Source organism: Papio anubis, chromosome 6 (assembly GCF_008728515.1).
Source record: "Papio anubis isolate 15944 chromosome 6, Panubis1.0, whole genome shotgun sequence".
Lineage (NCBI taxonomy): Eukaryota > Metazoa > Chordata > Mammalia > Primates > Cercopithecidae > Papio > Papio anubis.
In genome coordinates, this window is record NC_044981.1 from 78,940,485 (window position 1) to 78,961,632 (window position 21,148).

The following is a 21,148-nucleotide window of genomic DNA, read 5'->3' on the forward strand; positions in this document are numbered from 1 at the left end:
TCTTTTTCTTACGTATTGCTTCCAACTACAAAATAACCAGTTAATATCATAATGGCAGGACTCAAGTTCACACATAAATAATCTTAACCTAAAATGTAAAATGGACTAAATGCCCAATTAGTGCTGACACAAAGACTGGCAAACTGATACAAAGAGAGTCAAGACCCATCAAATGCCCGTGAGACCCATCTCACACGCAGAGACATACATAGGCTCAAAATAGCGGGATGGAGTATCTACCAAGCAAATGGAGAACAAAAAAAGCGGCTGCAATACTAGTCTCCCGATGTCAGACTTTAAACCATCAAAGACTAAAAGAGACAAAGAAGGCCATTACATAATGGTAAAGGACTAATTCAACAGGAAGAGCTAACTATCTCTGGCCATATATGCACCCAATACAGGAGCACCAGACGTTGTCTCGTGAGGACTTACAAAGAGACTGACTCCCATACAATGCGACGTAGACTTCAACACTCCACCACAACATTTAGACAGATCAACAAGACAGGTTAACAATAAGGATATCCAGGAATTGAAACTCCCCAGCAAGCAGACCTAATAGACATCTATGGTGAACCTCCACCCAAATCAACAGAATATACATTCTTCTCAGCACCACATCGTAATTTTACTCCAAATTGACCATAATTGGAAGCACCTCAGCAAAATGCATGTAAGAAATACAAATTGATAATAAATCACTGTCTCAGACCATATGCAACTAGAACTCGAATTAAGAAACTCAATCAAACCGCCTAACCATGGAAACTGAACAACCTGCTCCTGAATGACTACTGGGTACAACGAAATGAAGGTAGTAGCACGAAGATGTTTTTCCTTGGAACCAATGAGAACAAAGATACAACATACCAGAATCTCTGGGACACATTTAAAGTGGCGGAGGGAATTTATAGCACTCTAAATGCCCACAAGAGAAAGCAGGAAAGTGATCAAAAAATTGACACTCTAACATCAAGCAATTAAAAGAAACAGAGAAGCAAGAGCAAAGCACACATTCCAAAGCTAGCAGAAGAAGGCAAGAAATAACCAAGATCAGAGCAGAACTGAAGGAGATAGAGACACAAAACCCTCCAAAAATCAATGAATCCAGGAGTTGGTTTTTGAAAGATCAAACAAAATTGACAGACCGCTAGCAAGACTAATAAAGAAGAAAAAGAGAGAAGAATCAAATCGATGCAATTAAAGTCGATAAAGGTATATCACCACCACCCCGCAGAAAATACAAACTACCATCAGAGAATACCATAAACACCTCTACGCAAATAAACTAGAAAAAAAACTAGGAAGAAAATGGATACTTCCTGACACTTTACACTCTTCCAAGACTAAATCCAGTAAGAAGTTGAACTCCTGAATAGACCAATAGCAGGCTCTGGAAATTGAGGCAATTTGGTTAGCCTACCAACCAAAAAAACTAGGACCATGGATTCATAGCTGACTTAACAGAGGTATAAGGAGGAGTTGGTACCATCTCTGAAACACCCACCATTAGAAAGTATGAGGAATCCTCCTTAACCTGCCTTCCACAACATCATCCTGATACCAAAAGCCTGGCAGAGACATTAACAAAAAGAGAATTTAGACCAATATCCCTGATGAAACATCGATGCAATCTCAATAAAAATACTGGCAAAACCGGATTCAAAAACACATCAAAAGCTATCCACCATGATCAAGTGGGTCATCCCTGGGATGCAAGGCTGGTCTAACATTCGAAATCACACAAACATAATCCAGCATATAAACAGAAATCCAAAGACAAGAACCACATGCGATGATTCAATAGAGATGCAGAAAGAAAAGGCTTTGACAAAATCTCAACAGCCCTTCATGCTAAAAACGCCAATAAATCTCGCTGCATTGATGGAACGTACCTCAAAATAATAAGAGCTACTTATGACAAACCCACAGCCAATATCATACTGACAGTGCAAAACTGGAAAATTCTTTGAAAACCAGACAGACAGGATGCCTCTCACCACTCCTATTCAACATAGTGCTGGAAGTTCTGGCTAGGCAACTGTGCGAGAAAGAAATCAGGGTATTCAGAAGAAAAGAAGAAGTCAAATTGTCCCTGTTTGCAGATGACATGATTGGGGTATTTGTGAAACCCCCATTGTCTCAGCCTCCAGTAACTTCCTTGCTTTCGATAAGCAACTTCAGCAAAGTCTCAGGATACAAAATTAATGTGCAAAAATCACAAGTATCTTATACACCAATAATAGACAAACACAGAGCCAACCATGAATGAACTTCCATTCACAATTGCTCTTCCAAAGAGAATAAAATACCTAGAATCCAACTTCCAAGGGATGTAAAGGACCCTTCAAGGAGAACTACAAACCACTGCTCAGTGAAATCAAAAGAGGACACAAACAAATGGGCAACACCATGCCTATGGATAGAAGAATCAATATCGAAATGGCCATACTGCCCAAGGTAATTTATAGATTCAATGCCATCCCATCAAGTTACCAATGAGTTTCTTCTACAGAATTGAGAAAACTGCTTTAAAGTTCATATGGAACCAAAAAGATTCACCAAGATGTAATCCTAAGTCAAGAACAAAGCTGGAGGCATCACGCCACCTGACTTAAACTATACTCACAAGGCTACAGGCACAACAGGCAATTAAAACAACAGAGAGGTAGGACCAATGAACAGAACAGAGTCCCTCAGAAATAATACTCACACATCTACAACCATCTGACTTTAACCTGAGAGAACAAGAAATGGAAAAGCATTTATTTTGAATAAATGGTGTGCTAAAATGGCTAGCCATAAGTAGAAAGCTGAAACTGCATCCTTTCCTTACTCCTTTAGTGTTTGTACTCAATTCAAGATGGATTAGAGACTTAAATGTTAGAACATACCATAAAATCCTAGAGGAAACCTGAAGCACCATTCAGACACATAGGCATGGGCAAAGACTTCATGTCTAAAACACCAAAAGCAACGGCAGCAAAAGCTAAAATTCAAATGGGATCTAATTAAACTAAAGAGCTTCTGCACAGCAAAGAAACTACCAGTCGAGGAACAGGCAACCTACAGAATGGGAGAGAAAATTTTTGCAATCTTCTCATCTAGACAAAGGGCTAATATCCAGAACCTACAAAAAGAACTCCAAACAAATTTACAAGAAAAAAAAAAAAAAAAAAACAAACAACCCCATCAAAAAGTGGGCAAAGGATAAGGAACAGACATTTCACATTCATACAGCCAACAGACACATGAAAAATGCTCATCATCACTGGCCATCAGAGAAATGCAAATCAAAACTACAATGATACCATCTCACACCAGTTAGAATGGCGATCATTAAAGTCAGGAAAACAACAGGTGCTGAGAGGATGTGGGAGAAATAGGAACACTTTACACTGTTGGTGGATTGTAAACTAGTTCAACCATTATAAAACAGTGCATATATCTCAAGGATCTAGAACTAGATGTACCATATGACCCAGCCATATCCATTACTGGGCATATACCCAAAGGATTATAAATCATGCTGCTATAAAGACACATGCACACGAGCAGCCATTATGCAGCACTATTCACAATAGCAAAGAGACTTGAATCAACCCAAATGTCCATCAGTGACATCACTAAGAAAATGTGGCACATATACACCATGGGAATACTATGCAGCCATAAAAGGAGTTGTTTGCAGTCCCTTTGTAGGACATGGATGGCAGCTGGAAACCACTCATTCTTAGCAAACTATCAAGCAAGAACAGAAAAACCAAACACCTACATGTTCTCACTCATGGTGGGAACCAGAACAATGAGACTCTTGGACTCAGGAAGGGGAACATCACACACCGGGGGCCCTTAATAAGGGGAGGGGAGGGGGGAGGGATTGCATTGGGAGTTATACCTTATTGTAAATGACGATATTTTAAAAGCAGTAACTAACATGGCACAAGTATACATGTAACAAACCTGCATCGCTATGCAATACGTGTACCCTAGAACTTAAAGTAAATAATAATAAATTTAAAATAAATAAATAAATAAATAAATACAATTTTAAAAATAAATTGTTAAAAAAAAAAAAAAAAAAAAGAATCTAAAGAACACCTGACTGTAAACCAAATAGAAATGCTACCCTTTGAGTAACCATAAATTAAGGGAAATACTCAATCCTCTAAGGCCTGAGTCTCTAGACAACAATTAATAAAAATAATCAGAATTTTAGAGTAGAATAAAAAAAGAACAACAAAAAAACCCATGTCCTCTACAAATACAAACAAGTTAAAACTAGCGTAATATTTGAATATTCTTCACAATTGTATTATAGGCACTTTCTCTGTCTCTCTCAATATTTCCTTAATAAATAAATGCCATTTTAGCATTTTCCTCCAAGTTTTAATACCATTTGGATAATCAAAAGCAGCAATATTAACAATTAGAGCCTGGCAAAAACAATGAAATAAAGAATAGGAGAAATGCAGCAAGGTTGTTCATTTCACTCACTCCCCATGCAGTGGCCTCCAGCAGGTGGTAGAAAGCAGGCTAAGGCAGCTGCTGCCCCTCCAGAGGAAAAGTCTGGCTGGGAGGTCCAGAAGATCACCAGATGGCCTGAAGTGCTAAAGGAAAATAAAAACATTAAAACAGATTTGAAATTTTATAACATAAAGGTGTTTGAATAAAGACATGCAGAAATCATCAAAGATTTTAGGCATTTAAAATGCAAATAAAAGAATAATACACCTGAAAGTATAGAGATATAGTATATACCAAGAGTTGGTAAACTACTTTGTCAAGGGCAAGATGGCAAGTATTTTAGACTTTGAGGCTAGCTATTTCTATTTGACTCTGTAGAATGAGATTACATTATGATACATAAACAAATCAACAGGTCTTTATTCAAATAAAACTTTATTTACAAAAACAGAGAGTGGGCTGGACTTGATCTATGTGAAGTACCCTATAGGGAAATCAAAATCATAACCTTGAGGTTATTTTTTCTCTATTTCCCAAAATCTTTTGTATAGAAAAAAATTCATGTCTTGAGAAGAATTTATTTATAAACCAAAGGACACTAAAGAGAATTATTAACCACTAATTTATCTTTTTCCTACATTAGACTATAATATATCAATGTTTTGTTGAGGCAAAAGTGATGTCTAATCATCAAAAGATGAACATCAGGCCCTATAAGGTGCCTTTGTACTAATTATAAAAACATACTCTCTGGGGCAAGGGAAGGGAAAGCATTAGGACAAATGTAAGAGGACTCACCTAAAACGACTACTGCATTTTTTATTTTTACTCAGTTGAGGCTGTGCTTTTCAAAGCTTCTCTGTCTGTAGAAGTTCCAAGGAGCAGCCTTACTATTCAAAGTATAGACCTCAAAGCAGCAGCATCCTGGGACGTTGTTATAAATGCAAAATCTCAGGCATACCCTGTATCTACTACCTCAGAATCTTCATTTTAATCAGATGCCAAAGCAATTAACATGTACATTCAGATTAGAGGAGAACTGGCTTAAAGGTTACCAGGCCAGATGTGAAGCCATCAGGGTCCCAGGTTCCCTACCTGCCTTCATAAACAGCAGTTTCATCTTTATCTTTTTTTACATATTAGATTTCCAAGTAATATTCTTTTGAAGAAAGGATTCTGCTGCTTTTAAAAAGTAGTTTCAAAACCACTGAAAGCATTGCTTAGTTTTGATGTCCATTTCATAAATACAACTGGATTAAATAACAGGAAAGGAATACATATTTATTATTAATATATTAAAGCTTTTATAAGAAGCAATTTATATTAGAACAGTAACAGAAAGGACTTGGTTATACCAAGCTTGCTATTATAAAACTCAGAACTAAGCAAGTAGAGAGTAAAGCATGGGTTAACATGGGTACAGTACTTGGATTTCTTGCTCAAAGTTCAAGTCTCCAAACATAGGGCATTCCTAATCAGAGTCAAAGATACTGCAAAATGATACTAGAATCCTCTTAAGGCAAATGAACTAAGGAATTGACCTAAATTTATTATTTGAGGATACCCCTATGAGCTGGGGATTGATTTTAGGTGGCCTGAGATTTCAAAGAACGCACAGTCATCCCCAGATTTCTCACTACTGTTCTGATCTCTAGGTGCTATAAAAACTGATTAGGAATACCCCGAAGGCCTCCTCCTACCACCAGAGTGTGAGTTCCTCATATGCACTAGATAACTGGTTTAACAATTCCAAGTTTAGCATGCATGTGTGTGTGTGTGTGTATATGTGTGTGTGTTTAAAGCATTTTAAAATATCTTTTGAATTTCCCACAAGAAGAAACTAATTTTAGAAAACACTTTCCACATCAGTCAATTTCAGAAAAAAATTGTGTGTATCATTCTTCCATTTTCTTTCCCAGTTTGTGACACCAAGGTGATTTCTATAGCTTAGGTCTTTCTAATGATTTAAGAGGCACAGGAGTAAAACAATGTACTTTGTGTAGTAAAAACCCCAACGTATCACATTACTAGGATTAGATTTCCTTTGGTGAAATCATTTGGGTACAGCATATAAAAATAAAACCAAATTCTAATAAAATACTAATAAACAGTTAACTGCGTATTTATTAACCAACCTGACTGGGACAGCCGCAGATGCAGTTGCAAATAAATCAACCGGTGGGGATGTGTCAATAGTTTTAGCTGGTGTAGAATTGGGAGATGTAACGGTTGTGGCTGGAGAAGACTGAAAGTGAAGATGCACAACACACTTGAGTTAAATATGAATCTACAGGACACGGAGCAACAGGACTTTTCTTTGTATACCCATGACACGCCCAGAAATTTTTTTTTTTGTAATTCTTTGTGGAGGAAAAAAAAAAACTCAATAAAATTTGAAATCAATAATTGTAATAAATAATTAATATTGGCTAAAACGTTACAAATTTTAAATGTAACATATACAATGATAAAATATTTGGCTTAACATTGCAATGTCTTCCATTCATTAATTAAAATAAAAGCTAAATATATTTCTTGAACATAAAATTATTAGGAAAGATCTTAAGTTGCAAAAAATTTCAAATATTATCAATTGTAATAATCGCTAAAAAAAAATGTCATTATGTTTTCTTGTCATCCTAAAAAGATTTCATGTGAGGTCCTGTCAGATGACTTTCAAATCCAGAAATCTAACTTGTAAAATAGTTCACAGTTGGAAGAGAACGATTCCCAAGCAAGATTCAAGTCACTGATGTTTTGAAGATATCATGACTATATCCCATTACTAATATGACATAGATAAAACTAAAAAGGTAAAAATAAAATCTAGTATTTATTTTTCTGGACTAGTTTTTTTAAGAAGAGGTATTAATAGTCAAATAATATATTAAAAGATTTTTATTTAGTTACTGTAAACAATTTCGTCTGGTATATTTAATTCTTCATGTATTCACAAGAGAAAGATTAATGGAACATTTCAAAACAATCTATTGATACTTAGTTCTGTAAGTGGAGATGAGATTAATAGCAGGTAAAATTCATGAAGACCAAGACCAAGCCAGGGCTATGAGATACTCCCCTAACTGGACATCTGACTTCAAACAGACCAAACTAAAAGGAAGTTTTAAAAAGAATAATTTACCAATAGCAGGCTCTGAAATTGAGGCAATAATTAATAGCCTGCCAACCAAAAAAAGTCCAGGACCAGATGGATTCACAGCTCAATTCTACCAGAGGTACAAGGAGGCTGTTTAGTCCTTCTGAAACTATTCAATCAACAGAAAAGGAATCCTCCTAACTCATTTATGAGGCCAACATCATCCTGATACCAAACCCTCACTTAGAGACACAACAAAAAAGAGAATTTTAGACCAATATCCTGATAAACATCGATGCAAAATCCTCAATAAAATATGAAATGGATTCAGCAGCACATCAAGCCTCCACCATGATCAAGTGGGCTGCATCCTGGGACAAGGCTGGTTCCAACATTCGCAAATCAATACTAAACATAATCAACATATAAACAGACCCAAGACAAAAACCACATGATTATCTCAATAGATGCAAGAAAAGACTGACAAAATTCAACAGCCCTTCATGCTAAAACTCTCAATAAATTCGGAGAAGTGTTGATGGAACGTATCTCAAAATAATAAGGCTATTTATGACAAAAGCCCACAGCCAATATCATACTGAATGGGCAAAGCTGGAAAAATTCCCTTTGAAAAATGGCTAGAACAGGGATGCCCTCTCTCACCACTCTATTCAACATAGTGTTGGAAGTTCTGGCTAGGGCAATCAGGCAAGAGAAAGAAATCAAAGAATTATTCAGTTAGGAAAGAAAAGTCAAATTGTCCCTGTTTGCAGATGACATGATTGTATATTTAGAAAATCCATTGTCTCAGCCAAAATCTCCTTAAGTTGTTAAAGCTTCAGCAAAGTCTCAGGATACAAAATTAATGTGCAAAATCACAAGCATTCTTATACACCAGTAGCAGAGAAAAATGAGAGAGCCAAATCAGGAATGAACTGCATTCACAATTTAGCCTTCAAAGAGAATAAAATACCTAGGAATCCAACTTACAAGGGATGTAAGGACCTCTTCAGGAGAACTACAAGCCACTGCTCAGTGAAATCAAAGGACATAAACAAATGGAAGACATACCATGCTCATGGATGGGAAGAATCAATATCATTGAGAAAATGGCCATACTTCCCAAGGTAATTTATAGATTCAATGCCATCCCATCAAGCTACCAATGCAGTTTCTTCAAATTTTGGAAAACTGCTTTAAAGTTCATATGGAACCAAAAAGAGCCCGCATCTCAAGACAATCCTAAGTCAAAAGAACAAAGCTGGAGGCATCACGCTACCTGAGCCACAAGCTATACTACAAGGCTACGGAACCAAAACAGCATGGTACTGGTGCCAAAGCAAGAGATATAGATCAATGGAACAGAACAGAGTCCTCCAGAAATAATACCACACATCTACAGCCATCTGATCTTTGATAAACCTGAGAGAAAAACAAGAAATGGGAAAAGGATTCCTATTTAATAAATGGTGCTGGGAAAATTGGCTATCATAAGTAGAAAGCTGAAACTGGATCCTTTCCTTACTCCTTATACAAGGAGTAATTCAAGATGGATTAGAGACTTAGAAATGTTAGACCCTAATACCATAAAACCCTAGGAAAACCTAGGTAGTACCATTCCCTGGGACATAGGCATGGGCCAAAGACTTCATGTCACAAAACACCAAAACAGCAGCAGCAAAAAGCCAAAATTGACAAATGGGATCTCATTAAACTAAAAGCTTCTGCACAGCAAAGAAACTACCATCAAGAGTGAACAGACAGCCTACAGAATGGGAGAAAATTTTGCAATTTTCTCATCTGACAAAGGAGCTAATATCCAGAACCTACAAAGAACTCAAACAAATTTACAAGAAAAAACAAACAACCCCATCAAAAATTGGGCAAGGATGAACAGATATTTCTCAAAGAGGACATTCATACAGCCAACAGATACATGAAAAAATGCTCATCATCACTGGCCATCAGAGAAATGCAAATCAAAACCACAATGAGATACCATCTCATACCAGTTAGAATGGCGATCATTAAAAAGTCAGGAAACAACAGGTGCTGGAGAGGATGTGGAGAAATAGGAACACTTTTACATTGTTGGTGGGATTGTAAACTAGTTCAACCATTATGGAAAACAGTATGGCGATTCCTCAAGGATCTAGAACTAGAAGTACCATATGACCCAGCCATCCCATTACTGGGTATATACCCAAAGGATTATAAATCATGCTGGTATAAAGACACATGCACATGTATGTTTATTGCGGCACTATTCACAATAGCAAAGACTTGGAATCAACCGAAATGTCCATCAGTGACAGACTGGATTAAGAAAATGTGGCACATATACACCACGGAATACTATGCAGCCACACAAATGGATGAGTTTGTGTCCTTTGTAGGGACATGGATGCAGCTGGAAACCATCATCCTCAGCAAACTATCACAAGAACAGAAAACCAAACACTGCATGTTCTCACTCATAGGTGGGAACTGAACAATGAGATCACTTGGACTCGGGAAGGGGAACATCACACACCGGGGCCTATCACAGGGAGGGGGGAGGGGGGAGGGATTGCATTGGGAGTTATACCTGATGTAAAGGACGAGTTGATGCGTGTTGACGAGTTGATGGGTGCAGCACAGCAACATGGCACAAGTATACATATGTAACAAACCTGCACGTTATGCACATGTACCCTAGAACTCAAAGTATAATAATAATAAAAAAAAGAATAATTTGAAAAAAAAACCCTGAGGAGATAAGAAATTTACAGACTTAAATAATATATTTGTCCAAGAATATAACTAATCCAAAAGTCAAAATTCAATAGATATGCAAGTGTCAAGCATTCAGCACTTCAAGAAAGGTGGACACATAAGCAGTGTGGATGTTGCTGATCAGAAAATATCAACTCAGACCTCTCTCTTCAACAAAAATCCAAATCTTCCAAATGGAATACAAAACATGATCTATGGAAGAGAAAGGACTAGTTAAAGCTAATTGTATGTCATCCATTGGGAACAATGAGAAATCCTCTAAGAAAAGGTTTTTAAAAGCCAATACATGTAAATAAGTTTAGAAAAATGATATTGAGGAAACATTGAGAACTTAATGACAGCAATAAATATTATCAACATAAATGCAAAAAATGAAACTCTACAGAAGCCCATTAAAAATGCCTTGGAACAACAAGCTCCGAGGAGATGTAAGAGCGAGGAAAACAGAACCCAAATAATCTGTTATTACAAAAAGAAAAAGTCAGTAAAATTCAATTTGGCCAAAATGTAGAAACAGACCAACCCAAAGGCCGCCACAATTTTATGACACTCTACTCAGCAGTTACGTATTGGAGTTTTTCACATAGACATAATGGTTTTAAACCTGGCCTTATATCAGAATAAATGGAGCTTTTCACTTGTTTGTTTTATTTGACTGATTTTTCAAGGTCCCTGAGGGGATCTTAGGCAGTCAGCCAACCCATCACTGGCATAATACATGGTGTCTGGAGATCACCAGTGCAGCTATAATGATATCCTTGAATATCTGTAATGACAGCAATTATATAATGGAAATTTGTCATAGAGGAAAAAACACATCTATTACATTTTTGTCTGAAGAATACAATGGTAAATGTGAACTACAGACCTATAGAAGTAAATACTCTTGTCACTAATAACCCTAATCCTGTCCTTCCACATGGTAAAAAAGAGATGAGGAGGTAAATGAGTTATTAAATTATTATAGTAGACTGTCTAAAAGGCATATTTGTGGAAAGACACCCCATTACAATGGATTTCTCTACCACTGAAACATGCTTACCCATCTCATAGGACTCTGATTTAGAATATGTAAAATTCTTTTACAACTATTAAAACATTCTACCGATAACATTTGTTTTCTGCTGTAATATAAATACATGAAAATCTCTCCAACATTAAAAATATTTAGTCCAAACAAAGGACTAAATTGCATATACTATACTACATTGGACTTAGAGACAAATATAAAGGAGGATACATAAAAACGTAACTTACCTTTCCTCAAACAATTTAAATTAGAATTACCATATGACCTAGCAATCCCACTTCTGGGTATATACCCCCAAAGAATCAAAACCAGGGACTTAAATAGATATTTGTACACCCACATTCACAGAGGCATTATTCATAAACCTAAATGATATAAAAAACCAAATATCTACTGACAGATGAATGCATGAATAAAGTGTGGTATATACATATAATGGAATATAATTCGGCCTTCAAAAGGGAAGAAACTCAGGCACATGGTACAACATGGCTGAACCTTGAAGACATGCTAAGTGAAATAAACCAGCCACCAAAGGACAGATACTATATGAGTTCACATACATGAGGTTCCCAGAGTAATCAAATTCATAGAGACAGAAAGTAGAATGGTGGTTACCAGGCGCTCGGGGAGAGAGGGAGGTGGGGAGTTATTGTTTAATGGTATAGTTACAGTTTTGAAAGATAAAAACAAGTTCTGGAAATGCATAGTGGGGATGGTTGTACAACAGTGTAAAGGTACATAATGCCACTGAACTGTACACTTTATGATGGTAAAACGGTAAAAAGCGAAAAACAAAGAACCCCCTAAACAGAAAACCAAACTTACCTTACTTAATGGAGAGGGAGCACCAGATCTAAAAGGCAACATAAAAAAAATTAAAACTGAATATATATGTGAATATATTTGTAGAAGCTTTTAAGTTGGATTTCACTTGGTCAAGCATTAACTTGTTTTATATACAGACTTTTAAAATAATGGACAAACTATTTTTTAAAAACTTTTAATCTTTTAGTTAATAATGACATCCCCTTCCACTGTTTTCCATCTACTTAATTTCCAGTACTAGAAATACTTAAATTCAACATTATTTTCTATATCTCTAGCAACTCAAATTCTTTGAGTCAAACATTATTGCCTATGTCCATAAAAACAAACTGTCCAAACGGGAATTTAAAACTATTTTCAGAAGGCTTAGAAAAAACCATGCTTTGTAGAATTATAAAAAACCCCAACACCCAGTGGTTTAGATCACTAAGGTTAAAGTACACTGTGAAGATCCCTATGGGCCCTGTGCCTGAAATATATCTCGGCTTCCATATTCATACCCTTGAAGTCTGTTTTTTGTTTTTTCCTATGGCTGTAATAAAAACCCTAGCAAGAATATTCTAGGAAAAATATTCCCATCATCCTGTTATAATTAGTGGGAGCTAGGAAACAAACAGCAACTTCGATGCTTTTTTCTAAGAAAATGAGGGAAAATTAGGAAAGGGTGAATTTTAAGTTACATTACTGGTAGCATTGACTATTGCAGATCATTTCTAGCAAAGTGCTTTGGAAATAACTGCCAGAACAGTTCACATTTTACTAACTTCAGTTGGTGAAAAATGAATAACAAAACAAGATGAAGACTAAATACATTTCAATAAGCAGCCTATATTCACCGTCTTAGTGAATGGCAGGGATGACTTTTTACTCATCTACAGAGAAAATATCACACACATAGCAGCAGCAAAAGAAAATTACAGCAGAAATTTAGTAAGTAGAATTTTGTACAATATTTTGAATTTCTGTCTTATTGGACATAGCAAATTTAACAGTATTATACGCCAAGTTAATATATATATATAGTGAGACGGAGTTTCACTCTGTCATCCAGGCTGGAGTGCAGTGGTGCGATCTCGGCTCACTGCAAGCTCCACCTTCCGGGTTCACGCCATTCTCCTGTCTCAGCCTCCCGACTAGCTGGGACTACAGGCGCCTGCCACCACACTCAGCTTTTTTTTTTTTTTTTTTTTTTTTTTTTTTTTTGTATTTTTAGTAGAGATGGGCTTTCATAGTGTTAGCCAGGATGGTCTCGATCTCCTGACCTCGTGATCTGCCCACCTCGGCCTCCCAAAGTGCTGGGATTACAGGCGTGAGCAACCGCGCCCGGCCCAAGTTAATATCTTTTAAGTTCAACTTCATTTGCAAATACATGCCTGCCATTTTTTGTTTGAATTTAATTTCTACCTAAAATGTATATAAACAACAGGTAGCAAGGGCACAGAAAATTCCGCTATATAACAAGCATAAGGGTAACAACTTGGTTACATGGAGTTTGGCTAAAAGTTATCTTAAGAGTAATACAGTCTATGAGGGAAAGGATATACCTTTATCTATACTGTTCATGTCAAAGGGTCTACTGAAATATCTACAGTAAATTACTTAAGAACCTAAAAATCTAGTACAGCATAAGGTAGAAAATGTCCTAGTGAGTTTTGGCTAATAATTTCTTCACTCCCACTATTTTTTCCCTTTACGTATGGAAAAAGAAGAGAGTTAAATCTGAATAAAAATTCAAGAAAATAATAGCCTGAATTCTTCAAAGAAAACATAGAAGCCTTTGGCATGGTCACTTTCTAAGAATGAATTAATTTAAATTAATTTGTTTCTCTCTCAAGCAATTTTCATAAACCAGTTCTTAGTGATATTGATACAATTATAAATACTAATAAAGAAAAGAGAATAGCCCAGGTGGGGTGGCTCACACCTATAATCCCAGCACTTTGGGAGGTCAAGGCGGGCAGATCACTTGACGTCAGGAGTTCAACACCAGCCTGACCAATATGGCGAAACCCTGTCTCTACTAAAAATACACACACACACACACACACACACACAAACCAAAAATTAGCTGGCTGTGGTGGCACCCGCCTGTAATCCCAGCTACTCAAGAGGCTGAGGCGGAGAATCGCTTGACTCTGGTGGGTGGAAGTTGCAGTGAGCTGAGATCGCACCCTGCGCTCCCTCCAGTCTAGGAGACACAGCGAGACTCCGTCTCAAAAAAAAATAAAAAATAAAAAAAATCAAGGGCTTTAGAAATACATCTCCGAACTAATACCTAAAATATTATAACTTCTTCTATAACATCTTCTACCCCATAGCAAGAATGAAGATACAATAAAAATGATAGAATTGTTCTACCTGCTATAAAAAAGAATATCGTACTTAAGTATGAAAAATCATAATTGGTACAAGAATCATTTTGCCAAGCTTCCACATAAACAATATTACTAAATGATACTTAGAGTTATCCCATGAATTATGCAAACAAACAAAAATCTACTGTCTCTGTTGAGATATCATCCCACTTGCCACATTATATCTTAGTTGCCTGTTTAATTCTCTATCTTCTTCACTAGATACTAAGTTTTTTGAAAGGAAGGAACTCATCCCATTGTTTTATATCCCTAGCACTTTACCTATCACCTGACATTTTCTGTATTATTTGAATTTTTAAATTAGAATATATTCATGTGATTCATGTATTCATTCTATAATCAATAAATTAACCAGAAGTCTTTAAAAAGTTATTTTCTGTGAAACAAAACTGTCAGGATGTGTGACCTCTGTTTTCATAAACCAGAGTTGGCTGCTGCCATGATTTAATTAAAAGGGTGAGAACCAGAGGTGCTCCAATAGCTTTCAAAAGCACCATTAATCACTGATTAAAATCTGAAGGTTCCCAGGCTCAGAGAGGTTAATAACTTTCCCATGTCTCATCATGCTTCAATGGTGGATTCCAGACTCTAGTCCAAGTCTATCTGCTCCTCAGAGCCTATGCTCATTCCACATTCCAACCCCCAAAACACAGATAAGCTTGGCACATTTGCTTCTCTCTTACACAACATATAAATTGCTCTTCTTAAGTGTTTCTTGCTTGATTTTCCACCCTGTTAGTCATTGCCCTTTAGGAAAGAAGATGCTACATCGTTTATATATAGATAATATTTATTAAAAAGACCAATACTTATATTAATAATTTCACCTAGAAAAATCTAGTAGGCAATGAACCATGTTGGAAAAACAAGGCATTAAGATAATTTTAGAAGAAAATGAATGACCCATATAAGTAATCTACTCTAAATTCCGTAAAATTACTACAAACTCTTGGGTTTCACTATGAACACAGCAAATGTCCATATTTCCTTCCAAGATGTTAATAGGAAGCTGTCAAATAGAATATTTTGTTAAGTTTTATTTGAGTCATAACAATAATCCCTATGTAGTTTTGAGTATAAATGCTAGCCAAAAAAAAAAAAGATGTGAAACATCTATCTACATCCTTCAAATAACTTGAATTACAAAAGATTTATCTTAAATTTCCTGTAACTTCAACACTTAGTAAACCCACATAAATAATAAAATAAATTTTTCTCTTTTGTCCTGTGGAATTATAGACACAGATAATATATAAAGGTATATCACAGAGTATTGCACATAATTACAAAAATAAATAGTAGTGGACACAAGGCACTAAATATAAAGGGCATACATATTCTTTATAACAGACATTTGCAAATGCTTCAATTTATGTATATACTTGGCTTAGAGGTTAGAATAGTTTTACACTGTGACCAGAAGACAAATAAAACAATTTTAAGTAACTAATTTTCTTTATAAATTTCTCTTTTGGCATTTATGCTATAAGTCATGGGGAAATCTTTTGTTTACTAAACAAATAAAAAAACTTTCATTTCTAAAATCTAAGAGGAATATATAAATATATATATACATATATACATCTAAGAGAGACTGTTAGTCTAGATCCAAGAAGACCGAAAGAAAGTAAAACCATTTATGCTAGTCAACTTGGGAGACAAAAATAAAGCATAATGAAAAAACACAGATGTGTAAAAGGGACAGAAATCAGTTTTACATGTTCTAAATACCAAATGTGGAATTTTAAGAGGTTTTTTTGCATTTTTAGTAATTACCAAATGCAAAAAAACTCACTCCATACAGTACTCACCCTTCACTTAAGTTCCAAGGTAAGCACAAACATACAAAGAAGAGAATAGTTAACTACTATAGTTCATTCATTTTTAATAATAGGGAATAAGCAAAAGACAAGTTCAAATGTGGTTTTAGCCAATTCAGAAGAGAAATATGACAAGCATAAAATGATTTTAAAGGAAAAAGAAAAATTATTCTAAGAAAAAAGTAATTCAAAATGGAGGATTATTGAATTTTAAATTTCACTTTTCTAGAAATGTAACTAAATGTCCATAGCTATTTTTTTTTTTTTCAAAAATAGCTTGTGGTGACCACAAGGGGGCAAATTTAGATTAGAAGTCAGGGCTAATGAGACCCATTCTAGCTACCCAAGGAGGCTTCTTTGTGACTGCAGCACTGATAGATTTAACAAAAAAAACAAGGGAAGGGTGTGGCCCTATGTGGGGTATGGGGAACCCTGAGTGGGAATACAATGCAGAGAAGCTGACTTATAGTGTGCATCCAGCACTGCACAAGAGAGATTTTAACTTTAGGGGATGTGCATATTTCCTTAGCTAAAGAGGTCCTTCTGTCACAGGAGCAGAAGAATTTCTTGGCTTCCTGTCTGCATTTTCTCAAATCCTAGGCAACTCATTTGGCTTCCCAGATACCCTAATAGAGGGTGGACCCAGAAATAACTGGACTAGGGCATCTCTTATTGTGAGCTAACGTACTCTCATGTCAAGTCTGATCATCCCTGGCCACCCTGAGATTGGAGGCAGAGCCTGGACTGTGGAAACAACCTTGAAAGAGCCCCTGAGAGCTCCTGCTATCCATCATTCCAAATAGCTCTGCCATAATTGTCTGGAAGACTCTTACGCTGTTGCTTATCGTTGCAAATTTAAAACATGCAATATTTTCTACACTAACTTGAAAAAATATTATAGAAATAACACAGCTAATGAAATAACCAGAAAAAACAAGTAACATCAAGACACAAGCCTAGGTTCTGGGAGAATGTCCAGAGGGAAGAAAGTCAGAAAACAGTTGCATTTTGATAGCTCTGTTATAGGTAAAATCTGTGATCAGCCTACAGTCCTGAAATGATCATTACACTGGTTATCTCTACTAACTCCTGCTGTCAACCTAAATGGAATAAACAGAAAGTTGGTATCATCAACAAAGACAGATTCCAAACTCTCTCTGTAGAGGACCTACATTAGGTGTTTAAATGGACATAATGAAGTGTAAAATAGTCCCTAACCTTTAGATTCAGAAAATCTACTTAAATCATACATGTAAAAAAAGAAATAGCCACAATACTGAGCAGTTCAGGATAAAGAAAGGCTTCATGAGAAAGTAGGACTGGAGATGGCCCTCCCAGGATGCATAAGATTTACAAAGCAGGACAAGGGGGGGTGAGCATCCTAAGACTCACAGAATTACAGTCTGAATAAGGCACAAAGATTGGAAAGCACCAGGCCTTGTGAATAGACAAGCTTCAGACCTGTTGGAGAGATGGGGAGGGGGGAAAGGAACCTGGACATTTTGTGCATGCAGTGAGGAAAAATAGTCAAAAATATAGGTACCCAAACACAAAGGTATGAAAATCTAGTAAAATTGTACTTATCACTACTTGATTGCTATTCTCTATATAAAAGGATCTATGAATAAAATGTCAGTAGCATGCCATGTCTAATGGCTCAAATAGGGAGAGACTGGAGTCCAAAAACTATACTTGAGGGTTTTTCTTTTTTCACAGTGGTGTTGATAACAATAATAGAGTAATCAAGGCTGCTTGTGAAAATTGTGCTTGTTTTCACTCATGTCCAATGATAACAGCTTCGATTTTTAAACATGAGTAACTATTTTTCCATATACTGTGAATTCCTTCCAAGGGCAAATGTTCAAATCATTAGGTTCAGTTAATGTTGGTACAATCTACTAATTTGCTGCATTAGCCTGCAGAGAGATTGTCTATACCCACTGTCATAACAGGAAGGGTAGGGGTTCTGAGGAAGCCCAGAAAATTACAACAAAGCAAGCCCTAAAACTGAGCAATATAAGTTGTACCATGACAAATCTCATTCTTAGAACGACTCTAATATTTTTCATCTTATTTAGAATATACAGCTAATGCATACTTGTTTCCAGGTTTCTTTCCTTCTAATGTATTTAGATGCTGTTCAAGCGTCTCCATAAGACTGCTGGGAGCCTACAATAAGAAAGTAAAAATAAATGTCTGCATTGTTTACTTTCAACGTAAACACACTGTAACGTCACTGTAACTTTGTATGGCGGAAGTCTGTGGATGGACCCCGATATACATGTGAGATAATTTAATTCCAGGTTCTTTCAGTATTTAGATATTTAAATTCCACTGCCTGACCTTCAGGCAGGCCCATCTTAAATAGACTTAACTCCACTGCATGACAAATAGCATTACAGTGTGGTTTCAGTGTAGAGATTACATTGGATAGACTTTTACTAATATATTACTTATATGCAGTAAACTCAAATCAAGTTTACCACTTCCTTCTCATAAGACCATAGTAAAAATGAGTAAGTGTTTGTATTCAAGTCAAAAATATAAGTGCCCAAATACAAATTCACAGAAATTTGAAAATACAGTAAAATTTCACTTATCTACATTTGTCTGAACTATTAGGAAAATCCATTATAATATATTTTTAAAAGGTGGTGAGTGAGAGTTGTGGGGAAAAGAATATAATTCTAATAATCAATAACAATTAAGATTTTATTATTGACCTATTTATATATAATATAAAAATATTTATATGTATAATAAAGTAACTTTTAGCAAATATAATATTAGAGCACTATGTATTGACACATTTAATAAATTTCAACTCTTATTAAGAATTACTTGAATGTTTCCATTTATAAATAAAATTTTAGGCAATATAAAGTGATGACATTTTACTGTACACTTAAGGAGAAATAACAGGTTCATGCAAATGTTTCACCCAATCTATTCCTTAAGCATTAGAGATTTAATTTCATCTTTCTCAAATAGTTGTAACACAAATTAGACCTTAACAGCAGCATAGGCATTCAAAGAATAGCATTTCTTAAATGAAATATATAACTACCCTTATAGAGATATTTAATTCTGACAATTCTTCTTTAAATTAATGTGAAATTAATTTTGAAGGACATTGAAGTAACTATGCTGATAAAGGAACTCACAGAATTCACAGACATTCATATAACTGTATCTTTTACACTGTACATTTAATGACAGATTAAAATTCTTATTAAAAATCTTTAATTTTGAAAATTCAGGACATTTATTTAATATTCATTTTTCACTTCACTAATAGACTCTTAAACTGTCTTAACATTCATGTGATTATTATATTTGTAATTATGTGATTATAAATGTAAATTACCGAGTGAACTAAAACATGTAAATGTAGATATATAAAAATTACTAAGTGAACCAAAATATTAACTTGATCAAAATGATGAAGGTAAGATAGAAAGGAATAGCCCTGTCAGCATTATTTTAAAAACTTTTAACTACAGAGTTAAAAAAATAAGATTATCAGGAGATATAATAAGTTTAGAAAATTACAAAAATTAGGATTTTAAAACACAACTCAGATGAAAATGGACTTAAAAAATTCTAGTAAACCACAACTAAGACTGTATTTCTAAGTTTAAAAAATGAATTTTAAAAGATATAGAATATTTTGTTCTAGATACCAGATTATAAACTATAAAGAAATGCTCATTGAATAGAGAATGTACACAGTAACCTTAAGAAGAAAAAATAGAAATGGCTTCAAAATTTTTAGATGAATTTACATCTGATAACTTTGAAATTATCATATTAATTGCCAGTGATGATGATAATGATGATGATGATGATGGAATTTAGGAGGTCTGGGCATATAAACTTTTCATATTTCTATTTTTTCAATGGTATCGCAGTAAGGAAAAAAAAATAAGCCATAGAACTTCTTTCCAGTTACAAGACTTAAGATACTCTGAATGTTAAATGTAATGTAAAGAAAGTGTGATGTTTTTTGGCTAAGCCTAACTTTAAAAGATGGTCTAAGAAAAATGCGATTTATAGTCACAAAATAGCAACAAATATAGGATAATCAAAAATAGGTAATATTTTCTCCTATTAAGTTTCTTAGTTACCTAAAACAAAACAAAAAACCCGGAAGAGAGTTCACCATTTTATTCATTTTGTAAAGTTTCTTAACTAAGTGAGAAAATTGAAAAAATAAGTAGAAGTCACAAAAAATCACAATAGCTGAAAGAGAAATTTGATGAAGGAATACAAGACTATCAAACTGACTTCTGTCTTAAAGGGAAATTAAGTTTGGAGCATTCCATCCCAGCAGTTTGATAGTGCTGCATCATTTATATTTCTTATAAGGACATGTAAAATCGAAGAGAAATAAATTCCTCAAATGTCTTTGGAGGAAAAAAAAGTACTTTGATAGTAATATCCAGGAGTGCAGGAATGTCTACCTTTTCTCTACTGCATCTATGGCAGCAAGGACATCCTGGCATGCAGTAGACAATAAATGAAAACCACCTCTTAAATTTCCAAGGAGCAAAAACTTTGAGAATGCCTCTGCTGTTGTGAAAGGAATGTAACATAACAAAATATAATGAGCAGGCTCTTCAGTTGCTTGTTTTTAAAAATGCCAAAGTCAACAGACCAAGCAGATGGGAACACCAATCCAAAGAACAAGAGTCAGCCCGTGAAAGCTAATAGATAACAGCAACATATCATGGTTACCGATTCATCAGTTGTA

At 35.2% G+C, this 21,148-nt stretch overlaps 1 protein-coding gene across 1 annotated transcript in view; it reads right to left on the reverse strand.

The window, feature by feature from the left end:
• The window catches only part of LOC101009624 (clathrin coat assembly protein AP180), a 170,631-nt gene that overhangs the window by 59,039 nt on the left and 90,444 nt on the right, over positions 1-21,148 (reverse strand). Inside the window, 6 exon segments of the mRNA XM_031667289.1 lie at positions 4,501-4,579; positions 4,581-4,605; positions 6,606-6,715; positions 12,201-12,228; positions 16,387-16,392; positions 18,494-18,564. Coding sequence (XP_031523149.1) covers positions 4,501-4,579; positions 4,581-4,605; positions 6,606-6,715; positions 12,201-12,228; positions 16,387-16,392; positions 18,494-18,564 — 319 coding nt within the window.